At 46.2% G+C, this 21,467-nt stretch overlaps 1 protein-coding gene across 1 annotated transcript in view; it reads right to left on the reverse strand.

Annotated features, from left to right (window-relative positions):
* SLC34A2 (solute carrier family 34 member 2) overlaps nucleotides 1–21,467 on the reverse strand; it is a 154,319-nt gene that overhangs the window by 76,437 nt on the left and 56,415 nt on the right. The window contains exon 13 of the mRNA XM_074951584.1: nucleotides 1,418–1,474. Within this exon, the coding sequence (XP_074807685.1) occupies nucleotides 1,418–1,474 (57 nt within the window). The remainder of the gene's footprint in view (nucleotides 1–1,417; nucleotides 1,475–21,467) is intronic.

Here is a 21,467-nt window from a genome sequence, read left to right on the forward strand (position 1 = left end):
CTATTTAACTAACCATTATGTTTTCAGCCACAGGCCCTTGCTCTTTTGTGCTAGGTTTATCTGATAACATTCTCTCTCTTTGCTGTGATCCAATCTCAGGAAGTTTAAAATCAACACATACAGATAGCTTAGAAAAAGCACTGGGACAAGTGAGATTCCTGTGGATTTTGGGCTTGTTCCAAATCCCACAGAAGTTAATGTGAATCTTTCTATTCATTTCAATGGACTTTGGATCAGGCCCTTCAACAGGAAGCTAGGGTCAGGGTAAGAATCTGCACCTTCAAGAAAGAGTAAGAAAAAATTAATCTTTTGTTTAGAAAATCATATGTGAACTCATAGCTAAGTTGGCAATGCTGGGGGCAGACTGGAGAGGGGAGGGAAGGGCAAGAAGAGAGTCTTAAGTTTATATGTGTGTCTTAAATTGGTTTCAAAGGGGGCAGAGATCAGCATTCACGTCACACTCCCCGTCAGTACCTGGCCCGAGCCAGGGAAGCTAATGATCCAACCAGAGAAACAAATTTGGTGATGAATCCTAGTCACGTACCACCCGAGGCATGTTGTGCATATGCTAAAAAGAATTCATTTCAAGGTAATAAAGAGAAGGGGTGGGGTGCCGGAGCTGAGAGGAGAAAGTACACAGTTCTGAATATTTTGCAGTTAAAGCACCACTAATCGTGCAAGCTGGCCAAGTTTTGCCAAGATTTCTTGTTTGCATCCCAAAAACCCATTGTGCAAAACTCAGATACAGGCACACTTCTGAAAATGTGCCCCATACAGCCCCATGGACAGGGCCAGCTCCAGGCACCAGCGAAGGAAGGAGGTGCCTGGGGCGGCCAATAGAAAGGGGCAGCACTCCGTCCGTTATTGGGGCGGCACGTCCGGGTCTTCGGCGGCGGGTCCTTCATTCCCTCCCTTCCTCTTCGGCGGCAGCTCAATCGGGTTTTTGGTGGGTTTTTTTCCCTTCACCGCTTGGGGCAGCAAAAAAGCTGGAGCCAGCCCTGCCCATGGACACCCTTTTGCTAATTCCTGCAGCATGCAGTGCTGCAGCTGGTTGCAAAAGAGGCGACACTCAGCAATCTCCTATGGATTCTCCTAGAACAACTGTCAGGGCATTTCAGTGATTGCCAGCTCCAAAGCCCATTGTCATCACTGGGAGCCTTTCCATTTATTGACAATGGGCTTGGGCTAAGGTGCAATATATACACTGAAGGAATCCCACTGCCCCACCTTCCTTATATGCTGTGGTTTTGTCTGTAATAATAATAAATGGGACAGATGCTGCTAAAATTTCAATCCAGACTACCAAAATCCTTAGAACGTGAGGGTGAAAGGCCGGGCAGCCTACAGAGCCACCCATCAGACATTTCTACAGGACCCAAAAAAATCAACTTGAAATGAACGAATACGTGACACTTACCTGCTTTGTTTTTCCCTTTCTGTGTTCTGATTGTTCTGGAGAAGAAACGCTCTCCGCCTGCAAAGCGAAATACAGTCATTTCAGTGTATCTTTCAGCACATGCCACCGCATGATTCTCATGAGTTATTTTCTCATCATTAATTGTTCATTAGTTGGATAAGATTATTTCTAGGATAAACTGATGAATCAGCTCCACAGGAGTTCAAGGGAAAAGCAGTGTGAAATCTTGATCCTGCCGATAACCTCAATAGTCTGGGCTGGCCCTGGTGAGAGTGAGTGGAATTTGGTCCATTGTGTTGTATAAATAGCTCAGGATTAATATGATAGGAAACAAATAGGTCAGGGCCACCAGTAATTCCACTTTTTATCAGGATTATTGAAGGAGCTGGGGAGATTACAAACTTTTTAAGATGCCAACGGGAGAAAAAATCTGTTCTATAAATTAATATATGATTTTGTATCAATATTGTTAGGGCCAGGTCATGATACAGGCTGTTTTTATTTTAGTGATTGTGGCAGTGTTACTCCTGGATTTGCAGCAACCCACTGCTGTAGCCCCATTCAGTCACAAAACGAGGTTTATTGGGCTGTCTCCCCCTTCAGGCAGGGCACCACCTGCAGCAGTCTTACGCAGCAGCAAGGGGCAAGTCACGGGTAGCAAATCACACCCAGAGTCCTGCATCAGGCCTACCTTCTTTCAGGGGGGGCTCTGGCAGGCAGCAGTCTCTAGTTAGTTCCTGGCCACAGACAGCAGTGACATCACTTCAGATAGTTCTGGGAGGAGGCAAAGTCTGTATGGAGGGGTGGCTGGGTCAAATTTAACTAGTGTTGTGACCGTACAGTGGAAGCGACCCTTCATACTGCTCTGGCAGCAGCTGTACTGATTAGGGTTGCCAACCCTCCAGGATTGTCCGGGAGTCTCCAGGAATTAAAGAACACTCTTTAATTAAGCATTATGTCATGTGATGAAACCTCCAGGAATACTCCCAACCAAAATTGGCAACCCTAGTACTGATGTCATGCAGGTCCACTGCTTAAAAGCTTTGGGGCAATGCCCCCTCCCCCCTACTCCACAGCCTGGAACTTTGAGCAAAAACCTTGGGGGGACTCACTCCCCAGCCCAACCCTAATCGCTGCCAGCTAGGCTTCTTCTCTTTTGCTTTCCCTCTCAGCCAGATCCCAAATGAGCTGGGCTGTCCCCTATTAACTCCTCCCTCCAGCCCGCTACCTACTGCCAGTGTAGTGAGTCAGAGCTGATTAAGACCTCAGCAGCTTGTTAGCCCTGTCCTGGGCATTTGTATTCCCCCATCACAGTGCTATTCAATTTAAGACTGGTTCATCTAAAGCAAAGGGGCTCATTCTCTTCTTGAAATGCAGGGATGAAATACACACACTGATTCATGGCTGAAATTCTCCTTCCTGATCTTCATAGCAGATCTCAGCTGATACAGCATTCGTTCTACATGACCAGAAACCTCATTTTCATGAAAGGAAGCAGCTCTACCATGCTGGTATGAGGGCAAAGTTCTCCCCTATATAAGGCCCAATCTTCAGAACTGTGAAAATACAATCTTGCTATGACATACCTGTTTGATTTCGAGCAGCTCTTGATGAAAACTTGGGAAGTTATATCCATATATACCCTCAGTCCATGGCAGAACTTTCAATGAATGAGCTGGCAGATGGCCCAGAATGTGCTACAGTTAACCAGAACTGCATTAATTTGCTGAACTGGAAGGCTACAAGTGGCTAATACATCCACAGAGACAGAATATGTGACCTTGTTCTGTGAATAAAGGCTTTGGGCTGCCATTGACTTCAGTAAAAAGAACAGGAGTACTTGTGGCACCTTAGAGACTAACAGAATTATTAGAGCATAAGCTTTCGTGAGCTACAGCTCACTTCATTGGAAATTGACTTCAGTGGGCTTTGGATCAGGTCCTTTCTCAGCAGGGATTTGGATTAGCTGTGTTAATTCACAAGAGTCAAAGCTACAAATGAGTTCTACTTGAAGCTCATTGGTGGTGCAGGGCCTGAGTGACAGGGGAAGATTGATACTAAACTGACCCAAAAATACTGAACACAGAGAAGGTGGAGAGTTGTGGCGGTTCAATGACAAGACAGAACACAGCTTTAAGCAAGCAAACAGGCTGGTCTGCTAACGGACTGGACTGAACTGATCCTGTCAGCTTTCCACACTCTCCTTTATTCTTTCTCTCCCCCCGCGCATTACATTCTCCAACAGATAAAAGGAATACACTGGCTTTGTTTAACATTCTTATTTACCAATTTCTATCTACCGCATTCCTTGCTCTCGGGCCTTGAGCCCAGTCCTGGGAGGCTTCCCACAGTTCATGTCATCTGGGCGAGATTCCAAGGTTCATGCCCTTGAGAGGAGCTTGTGTGCACAGCTCCAGCACAACACTCCAGGTGTTCCCTGAATGTTGCCAAACGTATGAACCCTGTATGAATCCCACCGAGAGTGATATAAGGATGATATTTTGCCTAACTATAGAACTTGTCATCAGAGGATGGTGCACAGCATTATAACAAACCTCAAAGCACTCTGTAGGTAAGTGCTATCTCCCTTTTGTAGATGGGAAGCTGGGACTCAGAGATGTAAAGGACCTAATTCGTTGAGTTACTAGCCACCCACAACTCCCCCTGAACTCAGCCAGAGCTAGCCTGGTCCACCTCTCAGAAAAACCAACCTTGAGTGACTTGGCCAAGCTTGCAGCAAGTTAGTGATAGAAACCAGTATCAGATCACAGAGTTCCTGACTCCCGCACCTGTGCTCTAACCACTAGACCATGCTGCCTACTGTACGTGTCATTTCACATTCTTTCTATAAAGACACCTTTCTGCTCCTCCCTAGAATGATGCAACGAGCCAGGGCAGAGCATGAACTCAGCAGGTTACAATAGAAACATTCAGCTTCCCCTTCTTCAAAATGGCTTTATTTCAGACCAGAATTGAAGAGCTTCTGAGCAGGATAAAAGAAAACCAAACAGCCAACAGTTGTAGGCCTGTTTTCCCTTTCTTTTTATAGTGTGGACAGGGGAAGCTCATCAGAGTAGAGGGCTCTGATTAGCCAATGAATTTGTTCTTAAACAGCAGCACATGAGTGTGATATCAGAGTTGAAATCTTCTGTCCCAATAACCATGTGTCTAAGTTGCAGGCTTAACCCATGTTGTTACGCATGGTTTAGTCCTAACCACATTATCATCCACACATAAAACCCTTAAACTCATGCTTGTATATGTTTTAAACTTGGGCACTCTTGTACAGCTGCGGGTCTGGAGTAAAGCCTGTGTTTCATATTAAGGCATGTTCCAAACTGTCCATTTTGCAGTGAAGATGTAGCTAAAGCATGTGTTACTGACCTCATGTTCAGTTAATCCTCCAGTGCTGACCCACAATTCCCAGGCCTGTTTGTTTTGGTCCTTCTACCTACTCACTTCCCATACCACATGTGATCCAAGGTGGATTCCAAGTGTGGGAGAGGCAGGATTTAAACATGCAATTAGCACTTAATATTAAAAAATTGCACTTATTAAAAAACTCAGGATAATCAGGATTACATTCTTAGCAAGCATGAGCACATATCCTGCTCTCTGTGTAACTCTGCCAGCCCTGTAGACTCATATAGAGTTATACCAATGCTAGCATTACAGCAGTGTCCCAGACAGTCTGAATTAAAAGAACAAATGGACGTATTAAGTGAAATCCCTTGGGAAATAAGTACTTCTCCTCCTGGTCCTGATGTCCAGGCTGAGGAGAGGAAGGAGGGGGAACCTGGTCTGCCTTCTAGTTCAGCATACTGTTAATGTTTGCCCAAATTTTACCCCCTCCGGCAGGTAATTCTTGAGAATTATTTATACAGGAGAAACTCAAGATGGTCAGTGAGATCCCTGGGCAGGGCAAACTTCTCATAGCCACCCCTATAACTTACTAGCCCTCTCCAGACCTCGCTATGCTGTTTAGTAAGTGAACAATGAAAAATCTCCTTTGCACAAATAGATGGTATACAACCACTGGCCTGGAAAAGCTGCTCCCTCCTCCACTTTGGGACTTCCAATCAATTAATATCCTCCAAGGCTTGCTTCCCTGGCCTGAAATAATGATAAAACTACTACTGGTGACAGGCCCCTGCCCTAAATCACCCCCAGCCCCATTTTTTAAAAATGGAAATAAATCAGAAATTCTGACCAGAGTGTGTCTTTAGGCTGGGTATGTGGTTAGAAGGAGCTTCTGAACAGATCAGTAAAGATGGACTAAATAAAAGCTCACCAAACCGATAAACATAGAAACTATGGCTTTCCCAGGATGGCGAGATTCTTTTCTTCCACCATGCCCAATGGACAAAACATAACACACACTTTCATTTCCTTTGCAGGAACTTCCAGCTCAGTGGGAACGAGGCACCAGGACTCTTGAGGCGCGTTCATCCAACAAAGTGGAAAAAGGAAGAGGCTCACAGATGACATTGGGCGCAGGTCAGACAAACACCTGGAGTGCCGGAGGAAAGGAGGAGCAAAACAGGAAGCAGGAGGGAGAGCATGGCTGCTCGTGTTCCGCCTAAGCATGAGTAAGGGATCAGGACAGAGTGCAGCACAGGGAGCTGTTTGAGCAGCTGCTCACCCTGTTGGCCACCACTTCCCAGCCTGCAGCTCCAACCCCATAAGCAGTGCCCATGGGCTCTCCTCCATGCTACTACATCCACCTTGCAGCCAGTACAGCCACTTGAGAGCCCTGTGGCTTGGGGTGGGCTATGAACAACTCCATGAACTGGAATGGGCAGATGTACCCTATTCCCTCCACCCTGTCCAACCCATTCAGCAGGGGGAAGAAGAAGACATACTCTTTTGACATCCAGTTCCACTGCCAGGGAGACTGCACAGCTTGCACTATAGCTAATGGCACAGTTTTGCACTCTGTTTCACTTTCTTACTCTTTTACATCATTATTTGTGGACAGGCAGCTGGGATGCCTGCAATGGTCATCAGAATACTTTGGGTTATTTTAATACTTTTGTTTATAAATTGGTTTGGCTGTACAATACATTTGTGTCTGAGTGCTTGGAAAAGAAGGAAGTTGTAGCCAAAGCTTTTAATAGAGGATCAAACTCTCCGACAATCACATAAAACCAATAGCAAATAAACAATGGCAAATCAGGAAAATAACAAATACATTGATATGCGTACGACAAAAATACATAGCTTTGCATCCCCCCACCACAGCATCACATTTCCTCACCAATGTCACCCCAAAATTAAAGGTACAGGTGCTCAGTGTGTCCCTAGGTTCACTTGCTGACCTGGACCGAGACCCAGAGATGATAGGTGCACTTTCTGGTTGCCTGTACCAGGCCTGCAAAATGACAGTGTCCTGAGCCCACACCAGGCAAAAATGTTTGCCCTTATTCATGCATATGCTGAGCAAAGCACAATAATACATAGGGCACTAGCTGCATTGGCATCCAAACAGTTCTGTATGCAGTGCCAGCCTGCATTCAGCCTGCCAAATGGACACCCAGCACCATCCTGCAATTGCTCGGTATGTAACTGACCTTTCTTTTGTCATGTTCCCTGAGGTCAAGGTATATTTTGGAGGGAATTAGGTCCCTTCTTGTCCAAACGAGTAAATGTCAGATCTTCTCAGCACCCTGGTTTCAGGCCCCTTTCCAGTACATCCTATGTTTGTGGTCATGAACCTGTCTCTGTGGCTGACCAAGGCCTGCAGAATGATCGAGTAGCATCCTTTGAATCTGACATATTCATGTGCTCCTTGTCACAGTTGAACTATGGATATGTGAGTGCCATTGAAGGCTCCAGCACAGGGTGGGAAACCCATTCTCTCAAAGCCAGATATTTTTCCAGACACATTAACAATGTCCACCACAGTATTAATTGCCTCACAAATCTCAGTCACCACAACCCCAAAGGTTGACTTGCCAGCCCAATTCCAAACTGGTTAGATATGGAACTGTAGCAGTCTGGGAGCCAGAATACAGATGGCAATTGCAACCTGCTTCTGGTCCAGTATAAGGGCCTGCCTCAATTGTGTGTCCTGGTGCTGGATGGTTTGGCAAGCTTCTCACACAGCTCCATGAAGGTCTGCTTCCTCTTGTGGAAGTTCTGGAGCCACTGCTGGTCACCCCAAGTTCACATGATGATCTGATCCTACCATGCTGTGTCAGTGGCCCTGCACCAGAAGTGCTGGTCTGCATATGGGAAGTTCACAGTGATTGCAATATGCAATGGGTGTCTCCAATCTGCCATGAATGAACTCCCCTCTGAGACCTGCCGCCACCTTCCAAGGGGCAAAACTGCTGCTGTAATGTCATCAACCATCTCACAGAACCTCTAGCTGCACCCTGCTCCAATAAAAGTTCAGCCACAAGCAGTTCTGGGTCCACGGCATGGCACTGGCTGGAATGGAGAGAAGCGAGGAGTGTACAGAGCCACAAGCGCCCCAGCTAGATGTGCTGGTGGACTAAGAAGACTTCCACAAAGAGGCCCAGGAGGGACAGACAAATCCTCCACAATACACCGCTAACCAATGGCGAGAGCACCTCAAGCTAGTGAAGTGCTAAGAGCCCTGGGATACACACCCATGGATCAAACCCATGTAACTGCAGCGCTAGTGTGAATGCAGCTACATCAGTATGGTCATCTGTGGCTCTGCAGCGTGGCTGCTCAGACGCATCCTTGGCAAGCACTGGTCTGCCTGCACAGGAGCCGAGACCAGGGTACATTCTGCTGTGCTGACATTCCCTCAGAGGGAAATTTTGCCGTTAGTACATCACAGCTCAGCAAGTGGCCTTAAAAGCTTTGATTTTATGAGGGTTCCTTCTGTCTACTGAACAGAAAGATTATTTTAGTTCATGGTCACATTTACAGTAGTACTCACCACTTTTATTTGTTGATGGCACTAAAATGTGATTATTATGCAATTCACCTTTCACTGGCAATGGAACAAAGGCCACACTGGATCTTTTACAACCATTTAATTGCGATGATTTTTATTCTTCCTAGTAGAGGAATTTGAATTGCAGGCAGTTTATCCACTCATGACTTAATTCAGTCTTCTGATATGCACGTACACCACCTCCCACTGATTTTAATGGGAGCTGCAGTAGCAGAACTGAGAGGAGATTTGGGCTTTTAGAGTTTCACATGTGACAATAACTTTTTGAGGAAAGATCTGCTGGGACTTCACCTGGTGTGCATGCCTCTTTTTCCAGTAAGGATGATCTAAATCCTGTGAGGGAACATGCCATAATTTACATACAATAACCTAATGCTGTGCCAATGTCAAAGAAACCTTTATAAGCGATATACTTTGTGCGGCTGTGGACTTTCACAATAGGTCCACTGTGGAAATTCTATCTTGGCTAAAACTATGAATAACAGATGCTTGGATAAAATGACCTATAACAAAGGATGGTGATGCCCAAAGGTACAAGTGGCCCCTGTTAAAAACCCAGCATTCTCTGTTAATCACCACATCAGGGAATCTGAGATACTTGACTATGTGCTATTCTCAGCACGGGGAGATCTTGCTGAGTGATAACTATTGGAAAAATGACTGTTTAAATAGCAATTAATTGTGACAGTTCGCGTAGATGCTTCCATTCATTTTTGCCCCTCATTACCATTTCAGAGGGCAGGCCTCAGACTATGTTGTCACATCTCTAGGATGTTTGGTACAGCACTGCCAACAGTGAACCTGAAAATGGAGTTAGCACCTGCAGTATGTGTGATTTACAGATCTCTACCTTCCTGTAAAACAAGTAAAAACAGCCATGCACTTCATCAAGATAGAGAGCACAATGACTCACCCGCTAACATTCTACATCTGAGATGACACAAAATGGCATCTCCCTCCCAGCTGCCCCTGAAGAGGACAGGAAGACCGTTCTACATTTAAAGGAGCAATAGACAGAAAAGAGAATGACAACATTTTCTTTCAGGTACCATAGCTATATACGCCACACAGACAAGCATTACCCAGAAACTCAGAAGTGCAGTTAGCTTCGGAAAGCAGCATGCCCCTAAAAGGTTTTACTGACGTGAAGAGAGATGGGGTGGGAGAGGAAAAAGGGAGAGGACTCAACTGAAAGGGAGATGATTTACTAATAAGGTAAAGGGAGCTAGGATTTGCTAATTCCACATGGGCTAAGAAATTCTCAAAGCACAGTTAAAGTTAATGGGAAGGGATTTTCAAAGGCACAAATTAAAGTTAGGCACTTCAGTCCCACTTATCTGAAATAAGAGTTGAGTTCCAGAGACCATTTGTGCCTTTGTAAATCTCCCCCAACCTGTCCCTCTCCATCCCAAATTTTCTAGAGCCTCTGAACTCAAGGAAGCCAAATTAGGCCAAATTTTGTCTTTATTTTTATTTATTACCATACTGGAATCTCAGCGTGCTAGATGCTGTGCAAACAGAATGAAAAGACAGTCCCTGGCCCAAGCTTAAAGTCTAATTTGAACATTTAACTAACTTTTCCTTGTGGTTCCTCTTCATAGCAATCACAGCTGTTTGTGATTGCTTTTTAAAAACATGGCCTTATGTGCAGCTGTTAAATGTCGCTGATGAGGGTGTCACTTCTCTTCCAGTTCTGCTTGGTTTAATAAATGGTCATCATCATATGGTGGGGGTTTCATCCATACCATACTGAGGAAAAAAATGTTACTAATATAGATTTTTTTTTCATCTTAAAAGTGACTGTAGTATGTATGTAAGGTGACTGTGAAGATATGCATATATTTTTTAAACTGTAGCAGGAAGCCAGGCAGGAGGGAGCTGGGGAAGGTTCTAGGCCAGGGGTCGGCAACCTTTGGCACGCTGCCCATCAGGGTAATCCACTGGTGGGCCGTGAGACATTTTGTTTACATTGTGTCAAGTATCAGGGGTTAGATTGAGTGAGATGGGTACCCAGAAGTCACCTACTACAGGACAGGCCCAGCAAGGAAAATAACAGAACACCACTGGCCATCATGTACAGCCCCCAGCTAAAACCTCTCCAGCACATTATCAACAATCTACAACCTATCCTGGAAAACGATCCCTCACTCTCACAGACCTTGGGAGGCAGGCCTGTCCTCACTTACAGACAGCCCCACAAGCTGAAGCAAATACTTATCAGCAACTACACACCACACCACAGAAACACTAACCCAGGAACCAATCCGTGCAGCAAACCTTGTTGCCTACTCTGTCCCCATATCTACTCTAGCGACACCATCTGAGGACCCAACCACATCAGCCACACCATCAGGGGCTCATTCACTTTGACGTCTGCTAATGTCCCTCTGCCATGTACATTGGCCAAACCGGACAGTCCCTATGTAAAAGAATAAATGGACAGAAGTCGGACATCAGGAATGGTAACATACAAAAGCCAGTAGGAGAATACTTCAATCTTGCTGGACATTCTATAACAGATTAAAAAGTAGCTATACTGAACAAAAAAAACTTCAGAAACAGACTTCAAAGAGAAACTGCAGAACTAAAATTCATTTGCAAATTTAACACCATTAATTTGAGCTTGAATAGGGACTGGGAGTGGCTGGCTCACTACAAAAGCAGCTTTGCCTCTCCTGGAATTGATACCTCCTCATCATCAGCCAGAGCTTCGCGAACCAGCTGAGCGGCGGCGAACCAGCTGAGCAGCGGGGGACAGCAGAGCAGCACACAGCAGGAGTTTGCCTGGGAGTTCGCCTGGAGTGAGCCCAGTGAGGCTTACATCTTGCCAACTCCTCTGAGGAACCTCATAGTAGGAAGGTGATATGGAAGGGGGGGGTTCAGCTGTTGTGACCTGCACTGGATGTGCCATGTTTGTCTTTCTTCCACAGGATAGAAGCGACTTTGTCTGTACAAAGTGCAAGCTGGTCTCCATATTGGAAGAGAAAATTGAAGGTCTGGAGCAACAGATAACGACCCTGCGTTGCATACGAGAAACTGAGGATTTCCTGGACAAAAGTCAGGATATGCTTCTACGGGCACAAAGCTCTAAAGATTTAGAGCAGGTTGCACAGCAGAGCCAAGAGGCCAGTGAAGAAGCTTGGCAACATGTGACCTCCAGAAGAAGAAGGGGGAATGTCCGGGCTTCAGCAACACGGACACAGGTAACTAACCGCTTTCATGTTCTCTCCACAGGTACTAATGCAGAGAGTGGACCAGATGATACGTCTGAGGGAAGGGAGCAGAAGGAGACTCCGCTGGTTGGAAGGCATGAGATGCACTGTCCTGAGATGGGGGGTTCCACAACCACCACTCCCAAGACAAGGAGGCGGGTGGTGGTGGTCGGGGACTCTCTCCTCCGGGGGACTGAGTCATCTATCTGCCGCCCTGACCGGGAAAACCGAGAAGTCTGCTGCTTGCCAGGGGCTAAGATTCGTGATGTGACGGAGAGACTGCCGAGACTCATCAAGCCCTCGGATCGCTACCCCTTCCTGCTTCTCCACGTGGGCACCAATGATACTGCCAAGAATGACCTTGAGCGGATCACTGCGGACTACGTGGCTCTGGGAAGAAGGATAAAGGAGTTTGAGGCGCAAGTGGTGTTCTCGTCCATCCTCCCCGTGGAAGGAAAAGGCCAGGGCAGGGACCGTTGTATCATGGAAGTCAACGAATGGCTACGCAGGTGGTGTCGGAGAGAAGGCTTTGGATTCTTTGACCATGGGATGGTGTTCCATGAAGGAGGAGTGCTGGGCAGAGACGGGCTCCATCTTACGAAGAGAGGGAAGAGCATCTTTGCGAGCAGGCTGGCTAACCTAGTGAGGAGGGCTTTAAACTAGGTTCACCGGGGGAAGGAGACCAAAGCCCTGAGGTAAGTGGGAAAATGGGATACCGGGAGGAAGCACAGGCAGGAACGTCTGTGAGGGGAGGGCTCCTGCCTCATACTGAGAATGAGGGGCGATCAGCAGGTTCTCTCAAGTGCTTATATACGAATGCACAAAGCCTTGGAAACAAGCAGGGAGAACTGGAGGTCCTGGTGATGTCAGGGAATTATGACGTGATTGGAATAACAGAGACTTGGTGGGATAACTCACATGACTGGAGTACTGTCATGGATGGTTATAAACTGTTCAGGAAGGACAGGCAGGGCAGAAAAGGTGGGGGAGTAGCACTGTATGTAAGGGAGCAGTATGACTGCTCAGAGCTCCGGTACGAAACTGCAGAAAAACCTGAGTGTCTCTGGATTAAGTTTAGAAGTGTGAGTAACAAGAGTGATGTAGTGGTGGGAGTCTGCTATAGACCACCGGACCAGGGGGATGAGGTGGATGAGACTTTCTTCCGGCAACTCGCAGACGCTACTAGATCGCACGCCCTGGTTCTCATGGGTGACTTTAATTTTCCTGATATTTGCTGGGAGAGCAATACAGCGGTGCATAGACAATCCAGGAAGTTTTTGGAAAGCGTAGGGGACAATTTCCTGGTGCAAGTGCTAGACGAGCCAACTAGGGGGGAGCTTTTCTTGACCTGCTGCTCACAAACAGGGAAGAATTAGTGGGGGAAGCAAAAGTGGATGGGAATCTGGGAGGCAGTGACCATGAGATGGTCGAGTTCAGGATCCTGACACAGGGAAGAAAGGTAAGCAGCAGGATACGGACCCTGGACTTCAGGAAAGCAGACTTCAACTCCCTCAGGGAGCGGATGGGTAGGATCCCCTGGGGGACTAACATGAAGGGGAAAGGAGTCCAGGAGAGCTGGCTGTATTTCAAGGAATCCCTGTTGAGGTTACAGGGACAAACCATCCCGATGAGTTGAAAGAATAGTAAATATGGCAGGCGACCAGCTTGGCTTAATGGTGAAATCCTAGCGGATATTAAACATAAAAAAGAAGCTTACAAGAAGTGGAAGGTTGGACATATGACCAGGGAAGAGTATAAAAATATTGCTCGGGCATGTAGGAATGAAATCAGGAGGGCCAAATCGCACCTGGAGCTGCAGCTAGCAAGTGATGTCAAGAGTAACAAGAAGGGTTTCTTCAGGTATGTTGGCAACAAGAAGAAAGCCAAGGAAAGTGTGGGCCCCTTACTGAATGAGGGAGGCAACCTAGTGACAGAGGATGTGGAAAAAGCTAATGTGCTCAATGCTTTTTTTGCCTCTGTCTTCACTAACAAGGACAGCTCCCAGACTGCTGCGCTGGGCATCGCAACATGGGGAGTAGATGGCCAGCCCTCTGTGGAGAAAGAGGTGGTTAGGGACTATTTAGAAAAGCTGGACGTGCACAAATCCATGGGGCCGGACGAGTTGCATCCGAGAGTGCTAAAGGAATTGGCGGATGTGATTGCAGAGCCATTGGCCATTATCTTTGAAAACTCGTGGCGAACGGGGGAAGTCCCAGATGACTGGAAAAAGGCTAATGTAGTGCCAATCTTTAAAAAAGGGAAGAAGGAGGATCCTGGGAACTACAGGCCAGTCAGCCTCACCTCAGTCCCCGGAAAAATCATGGAGCAGGTCCTCAAGGAATCAATCCTGAAGCACTTACACGAGAGGAAAGTGATCAGGAACAGTCAGCCTGGATTCACCAAGGGAAGGTCATGCCTGACTAATCTAATCGCCTTCTATGATGAGATTACTGATTCTGTGGATGAAGGGAAAGCAGTGGATGTATTGTTTCTTGACTTTAGCAAAGCTTTTGACACGGTCTCCCACAGTATTCTTGTCAGCAAGTTAAAGAAGTATGGGCTGGATGAATGTACTATAAGGTGGGTAGAAAGTTGGCTAGATTGTCGGGCTCAACGGGTAGTGATCAATGGCTCCATGTCTAGTTGGCAGCCGGTGTCAAGTGGAGTACTCCAGGGGTCGGTCCTGGGGCCGGTTTTGTTCAATATCTTCATAAATGATCTGGAGGATGGTGTGGATTGCACTCTCAGCAAATCTGCGGATGATACTAAACTGGGAGGAGTGGTAGATACGCTGGAGGGCAGAGATAGGATACAGAGGGACCTAGACAAATTGGAGGATTGGGCCAAAAGAAACCTGATGAGGTTCAATAAGGATAAGTGCAGGGTCCTGCATTTAGGACGGAAGAACCCAATGCACAGCTACAGACTAGGGACCGAATGGCTAGGCAGCAGTTCTGCGGAAAAGGACCTAGAGGTAACAGTGGACGAGAAGCTGGATATGAGTCAGCAGTGTGCCCTTGTTGCCAAGAAGGCCAATGGCATTTTGGGATGTATAAGTAGGGGCATAGCGAGCAGATCGAGGGACGTGATCGTTCCCCTCTATTCGACATTGGTGAGGCCTCATCTGGAGTACTGTGTCCAGTTTTGGGCCCCACACTACAAGAAGGATGTGGATAAATTGGAGAGAGTCCAGCGAAGGGCAACAAAAATGATTAGGGGTCTGGAACACATGACTTATGAGGAGAGGCTGAGGGAACTGGGATTGTTTAGTCTGCAGAAGAGAAGAATGAGGGGGGATTTGATAGCTGCTTTCAACTACCTGAGAGGTGGTTCCAGAGAGGATGGTTCTAGACTATTCTCAGTGGTAGAAGAGGACAGGACAAGGAGTAATGGTCTCAAGTTGCAGTGGGGGAGGTTTAGGTTGGATATTAGGAAAAACTTTTTCACCAGGAGGGTGGTGAAACACTGGAATGCGTTACCTAGGGAGGTGGTAGAATCTCCTTCCTTGGAAGTTTTTAAGGTCAGGCTTGACAAAGCCTTGGCTGGGATGATTTGATTGGGGATTGGTCCTGCTTTGAGCAGGGAGTTGGACTAGATGACCTCCTGAGGTCCCTTCCAACCCTGATATTCTATGATTCTATGATTCTATTGTTGGGAGTGGACTACTGATCGAATTGGCCCTGTCAACACTGTTTCTCCACTTGTGAGGTGTCTCTTCATGTGTCAGTATATAATGCCTGCATTTGTAATTTTCACTTCATGCATCTGAAGAAGTGTTTTTTTTTACCCACGAAAGCTTATGCCCAAATAAATCTGTTAGTCTTTAAAGTGCCACCGGACTCCTCTTTGTTTCTGTTTATGTTGACTGTTCACAGGCACGGCCCTCCGCAGCTTCCATTGGCTGGGAACGTTGCTCCTGAGGCAAGGGTGGCCATGCTGCTGCTCCTAAGAGGAAGAAGATGCCCCATGCTGCCTCTCTGGAAGGGGATCCCCATGCCACCACAATTCCAAGTGCGGGAGGGGGCAAGACCAAGGTCCCAGATTGCTTTAATCTGGCCTTGCCTTCCCTACCAACCTCAGTAGCTTTACTGAACAAGCTAGACCTGATTCTTTTTTGGACTGCTCCCTCTGTGAGCATGGTGGTTAGTAATGCTTTTATATTGTCTTTTGGTTCATGTTCTATAAATTGTGCTGAGGAACAACCACCGCTGGGGCAAAGGGTGAGGGAGGGAATCGCTCATGATTATATAAATCACCTACTCTTCCATCTGGGATTATACAATATTCCTGTGGCAACTACAGCAACTTCTTCCATGGAAAAGTACTGGGAAAATACTTCATGCATTTTTAGCATCTTTTCATGCAAAGTAGCAACCAGCAACAAGAAGGAGCCAGCACCAGGGACTAGATACACAAAGGCAGTTAGATGTTACAACACCCCACCAAGGAGTAGAATTCTCAGCTCTGAGTTAAGTTCCCACGCTCCCTGCACAATGCATGGAGAAAATTAGGCTCGTGAGGAAGGAATCCTTAGAAACCCGCAAGCTGTGTCTGGTCATTTGATTATTTATACAAAGCGAAGTAACTTTAACAGGAGAGATTGAGCACCTTTGTGGCGCTAGCCCCTTATGACCAACTAGCTCTCCGTGGACAACAGCTTGAGAACTGATGCTCTGGGTCATAGTCAAATAGTAGAGGACTGAATTCTATCCTCAGTTACATGTGCACAGCTCCTGCTAAAGCCTATAGGAGTTGCACATTGCATAACTAAGGGCAGAATCTGGCCCATAAATTGTCCAGCTTGTAATTTATGCTTCTTGCATAGTGTAAACTAGCAGTAGTTACATGCTACTGTCATCTACTTGCAAAATATTATCTACTGCTGTAATTAAGTTGCTTGTTTATATACAGTGCAGGGCACTAATATATTAACTAGTGTATAGTGATTGGTGCTTGCAAGAAGTGTAAAGGATAATTATGAAAGTTTCACAAGGGCATGAGTAAAATGGAATGGTTTCAATATTGTCCTCCCTTCTGGTGTTCTGCTGTGTTGTAATACTGGGGTCTGATCTGCATTGCAAATCTACTTAGTCACTGCTCTAGTGAAAATCAGCATAATTACTATCCATGTGAGAAAAACACACCTTAGCTTCCCTGGTTATGGAGCATGTGTTCCCCTTCAGAGTAAAGTGATGAAGGGAAGGCTACAATTCACAGAATATTCCCTATAAAAATACATTGCATGAGTTGATATGTACAGTAAAATGCCAGCCAGTCACATGGACAAAAATATTTATAGCAATTGGCATTTGGTATGTCTAGAAATGCCCGCTGAATAGAAACAAATCCCTATCAATGACATATTGAGGATGATATGGAGCACAGCATTGCTGCTTACTTACAGTACCTATATGGAAATGTGGACTGAGATTTTCTTCTGGTCTCCTTATGCTCTTAAATGTCGGCCATGCCATCTGCAATATTCATATTTAGCACCCTTTGCTTACACACCTACCAAATCATGTGGATTTGTTCTCAGTATTATTCAATAACCATTCATTTTTTGTAGTAACATAGAGTCAAATTTTCTGCTTTATAAATTGGCCCAGCTGTATTGACTTCAGTGGTCCTATGTATTGTGCACATTTATTTTTACAAATATTCATTTCTTGCATGGTGCTTTACACATTTTTAATGTGAGTGTTCTGGGAGTTTTAAAATCCTATTCTAGCTGCACCTCTTACAGAAAACAGTGACCTTGACCTTAGGTCACTTCTTTGGTCTTGCCTTCTCTAATATAACGTTAGAGCTGACTGAAAAACAGAAGTTCCATTTCTCAGGAAATTTCAACTTATCAAAACCTGTTTTGGTTCTGAATTGGCATAAGTCAACATTTCAAAATTTTCTTTGGTACAGAAATTCTGAAAAAACGTCAATTCAGAAATGGCAAAACACACAGTTTCAATAATGGCAAAACAATATAAAATAGTAAATTATACATTTAAATTCATGTTTAATAATAAAAATATAAACTAATCAAACTGAGATGGCTGAAGTGAATCATTTCAACACTTCCCCATCAAAAATGTTGTCAAATGCTAATCCTGCCCATGAATGTTTTGATTTCAACACAACTGCATTTTCCAGAAAACTCTCCAGTCAAAATTTTTTTTGACCAGCTCTAATAAACACATAGAAAGCATGTATATTTAAAAACAAAAAAAGTCTTCCAAAACAAAACACTGCACTGCAAACACTATTTCCCCCAGGGAAAGGATGAGAAAGAGAATGAATGAGAATGCGACAGATAGTCACGTTGCTTAATGCACTTCTGGAAAGTGCTCTGATACTACTGTGATGAGTGCAGTATAATAACAGAACTAGATTAGACTAAAAACAGTCATTTAACTATTTCCTTCCATGGTTGCCAATATGGAAATCAAGGAGAGAAATTAAGTAGTGGAGTGTTTAACCCGCAGTAGTGATAGTAGTGTGTTTAATTTCCCCTGGATTTTAAAATGTACTCAGTTTAATGCTCTGTTCTAGATATGAATACATTGTCAGGACACACTGGAAACTGAAGAAAGGGAAGGTAAACCTCCCAAATAATCCTGGTGAGAAGAAGGGTCCGCTTGAAAGTGACAGCAAAGGAGCCAAAAGCTCAGAGGTGAATGATGAACACTGTGGTCCAGATGCGAAGACAGATGAAAGAGGAGTACAGCAATGTGCAGAGATAAGAGCAGCAATGAGGAGTCCCTTGCTGAACTTCATTCTAAGAGTCTTTAGATCCCTTTGCAGCACCTGCCTGAAGTTAAGTGTTTACTTAAACGCTTTGCCAAAGTGAGGCTTCAGTGAACTTCCAGAACGGATTTGAAAATTGTTCACATAAGGTGGACAGCACAGGGATGGGCTTTACAAACCCCACGCTAAAGCAGAGACAAAGGAAGGGCTGGAGCAATACTGGCCCAGGGAGGCCTTTCCCCCTCAGGCACTGTTGAGCATGCTCCTGGGAGAATACCAGGATAAAGAGCGTCAGCAGCCCCAGGTGGGTGGCCATTTCCTGGAGGAGCACTGCCCTGCAGCAATAGGAGAGGAAAGTTCTCCTAGGTGAACCTGACTATGAATCTCCCCCCACCTCCCCAGCTGCTCTCCAGGAGGGAGGAGGAACCGTGGGCTAGGATTTGAGCAGGCAACAGGCATCAGCCCTAGACTGTGTGGGTTTGGAAATAAAGACTAATGCCACTGTGCCCAGGCCCCAGACTGAGATGCAGTGGTAGTAGGAAGTGGCCCAGGGGAAAGCGAGCAAGCAGGCTGGCCAAACTTAGGCCAGTGCATGCTGTTTAACTTTCAGGGCCCAGGGCAGGAATCTGCTGCAGAGGGAGGACTCAGGTCCCCTTTCCCACCCCAGAGCTATGCCTGTAGCCTCAAGGAGGACAGGATGAGGGGTTACCATCAAAGATCACTCCAGCTAACACCTCATCCAATGGCCAGGGATACCTGGAACAGGCAGAAAGGCTTAGGGTTGCCAACTATCTAAAACTGAACAAAACCGAACACCCTTGCCCCACCCCTCCTCCTCCTCTTCCCCGAGGCCCCGCCCCTACCCCACCCCTTCTGAGGCCCTGTTCCCCACTCACTACATCCCCCCTCCCTCTGTCGCTCATTCTCCCCCACCCTCACTCACTCACTTTCACCGGCCAGGGGCAGGGGATTGGGGTGCAGGAGGGGGTGAGGGCTCCAGCTGGGGTGCAGGCTCTGGGGTGGGGTTGGCGATGAGAGATTTGGGTGCAAGAGGGGGCTCATGGCTGGGGCAGGGGGTTGGGGTGCAGACTCTGGGGTGGGGTCAGGGATGAGGGGCTTGGGGTGCAGGAGGGGGCTCAGGGCTGGGACAAGGGGCTGGGGTGCAGGATGTGGGCTCCAGCCAGGCAGTGCTTACCTCAGGCATCTCCCAGTCAGCGGCACAATGGGGCTAAGGCAGGCTCCCTGACTGCCCTGGCTCTGTGCACTCATGGAACTGGTGGCATATCCTCTGGCCCTTTCACCTGGGGGCCACAGGAGCTCTGCATGCTGCCCGCGTCCACAGGCTCCGCCCCCACAGCTCCCATTGGCCACCGTTCCAGGCCAGTGGGAGCTGCAGCGCTGGCTCACTGGGTGGGGACCGCACGCAAAGCCCCCTGGCTGCCCCTGCACCTAGAGAGCACAGAGACATGCTGGCCGCTTCTGGGAGCTGTGCAGAGCCAGGGCAGGCAGGGAGCCTTTCCTAGCCATGCTGTGTTGCCTACTGGACTTTTAGCTGCCCAGTCAGCGGTGCTGATCAGAGCTGCCAGGGTCCCTTTTCGACCAGGTGTTCTGGTCAAAAACTTGACACCTGGCAACCCTAGAAAGGCTGGAGTTGGAGGCCCAGACTGCTTGGCCTGCTGACCAAACAAACCACCCCGTTACAGGCACTATCCATGTTTTCACTGATGTGCTTTAATTCATGAGGGACGGGGAGTCAGGCATAAGGCATGACGACGGCAAACTGAATTTCAATATTTCTAGTTTAATAGAGGAAGTTAAAAATTATAAGCCAAGTGTCTAAGCCGTCCACTGTTTTAATTTCTGAAAGAATGCTGTTCGTGTAGTGTTGCACATTTATCCATTTTCAAATAAGGAATGTTTCTGTGCTGGTATTTTAATTTGATGGAACGCTGTAATTTTGTAATTTACCAATTTTTAATTCTTAAATAGGTCTGGGTTCTTTTCACATTTTAAATTCCTTATTCTTTCAATCTGAAAGAGCAAAACAGATATGCATGCCCAATTAAAAAGCCAAATCACTTAGGTCCTTAGCTGGGGAAAAAGAGAAGCCAGTGTTTCTTGAATACATTCTGTTCTGCATGTATCCCCCTTCACACAGTGCGGGGGAAAGGACAGCAGAGGCCCAACGCTCCATCAAGCATCAAGAGTGTTATGACAATCTTCCCTTTACTCTTCCATACCGACTTTTCACTATGGCTAGCCCATAGAAACTTGCCAGAAAATCCCCATGCCCACATAAGCCAACTGCAAAGTACTTTACTTAGGAAGGAAAAATCAAATGCACAACTACAAACCAGGGAATAACTGGCTAGTGATAGTACTGATGAAAAAGGATCCGGGGCTTACCATAGTAGGATCATAAATTGAATATGAGTCAACAGTGTTGCAGTTGCAAAAAAAAAAAAGAAAAAAAAAAGGCTAATATAGTTCTGGGATGTATTAACAGGAGTGTCTTATGTAAAACAGAGGAAATAATTGTCCCACTCTACTTGGCACTGGAGAGGCCTCAGTTGGAGTAGTGTGTCCAATTCTGGGCACCACACTTTAAGAAAGAAGTGGACAAATTGGAGAGAGTCAAGAGCAACAAAAATGATAAAAGGTTTAGAAAACCTGACCTGTGGGGGAAGGTTAAAAAGAACTGGGCCTATTTAGTCTTGAGAATAGAAGACTGAGAGGGGTACTGGTTAACAGTATTCAAATACGTTGAGGCCTGTTATAAAGGGGATGGTGATCAATTGTTCTCCAGGTCCACTGAAAGTAGAACAAGAAGTACTAGGCTCAATCTGTAGCAAGAGAGCTCTAGGTTAGCTATTAGGGAAAACTTTCGAACTGTAAGGGTAGTTAAGCTCTGGAATAGGCTTCCAAGGGAGGTTGTGGAATCCCCAGCATTAGATGTTTTTAAGAACAGGTTGCACAAACACCTGTCAGGGATATTCTAGATTTAACTTGGCCCTGCCTCAGCACTGAGGGCTGGACTAGATGACCTCTCATGGTCCCTTCCAGCATGCCTCATATGCAGCATGTTCACTTCTATGAAAATCTGTGTTGGTGCACATTCCTGCTAAGATTTCCTTTGTTGTACCTATGCTGATGCACAACCCCATAT

The sequence above is a fragment of the Natator depressus genome, chromosome 4 (assembly GCF_965152275.1).
Source record: "Natator depressus isolate rNatDep1 chromosome 4, rNatDep2.hap1, whole genome shotgun sequence".
NCBI lineage: Eukaryota > Metazoa > Chordata > Testudines > Cheloniidae > Natator > Natator depressus.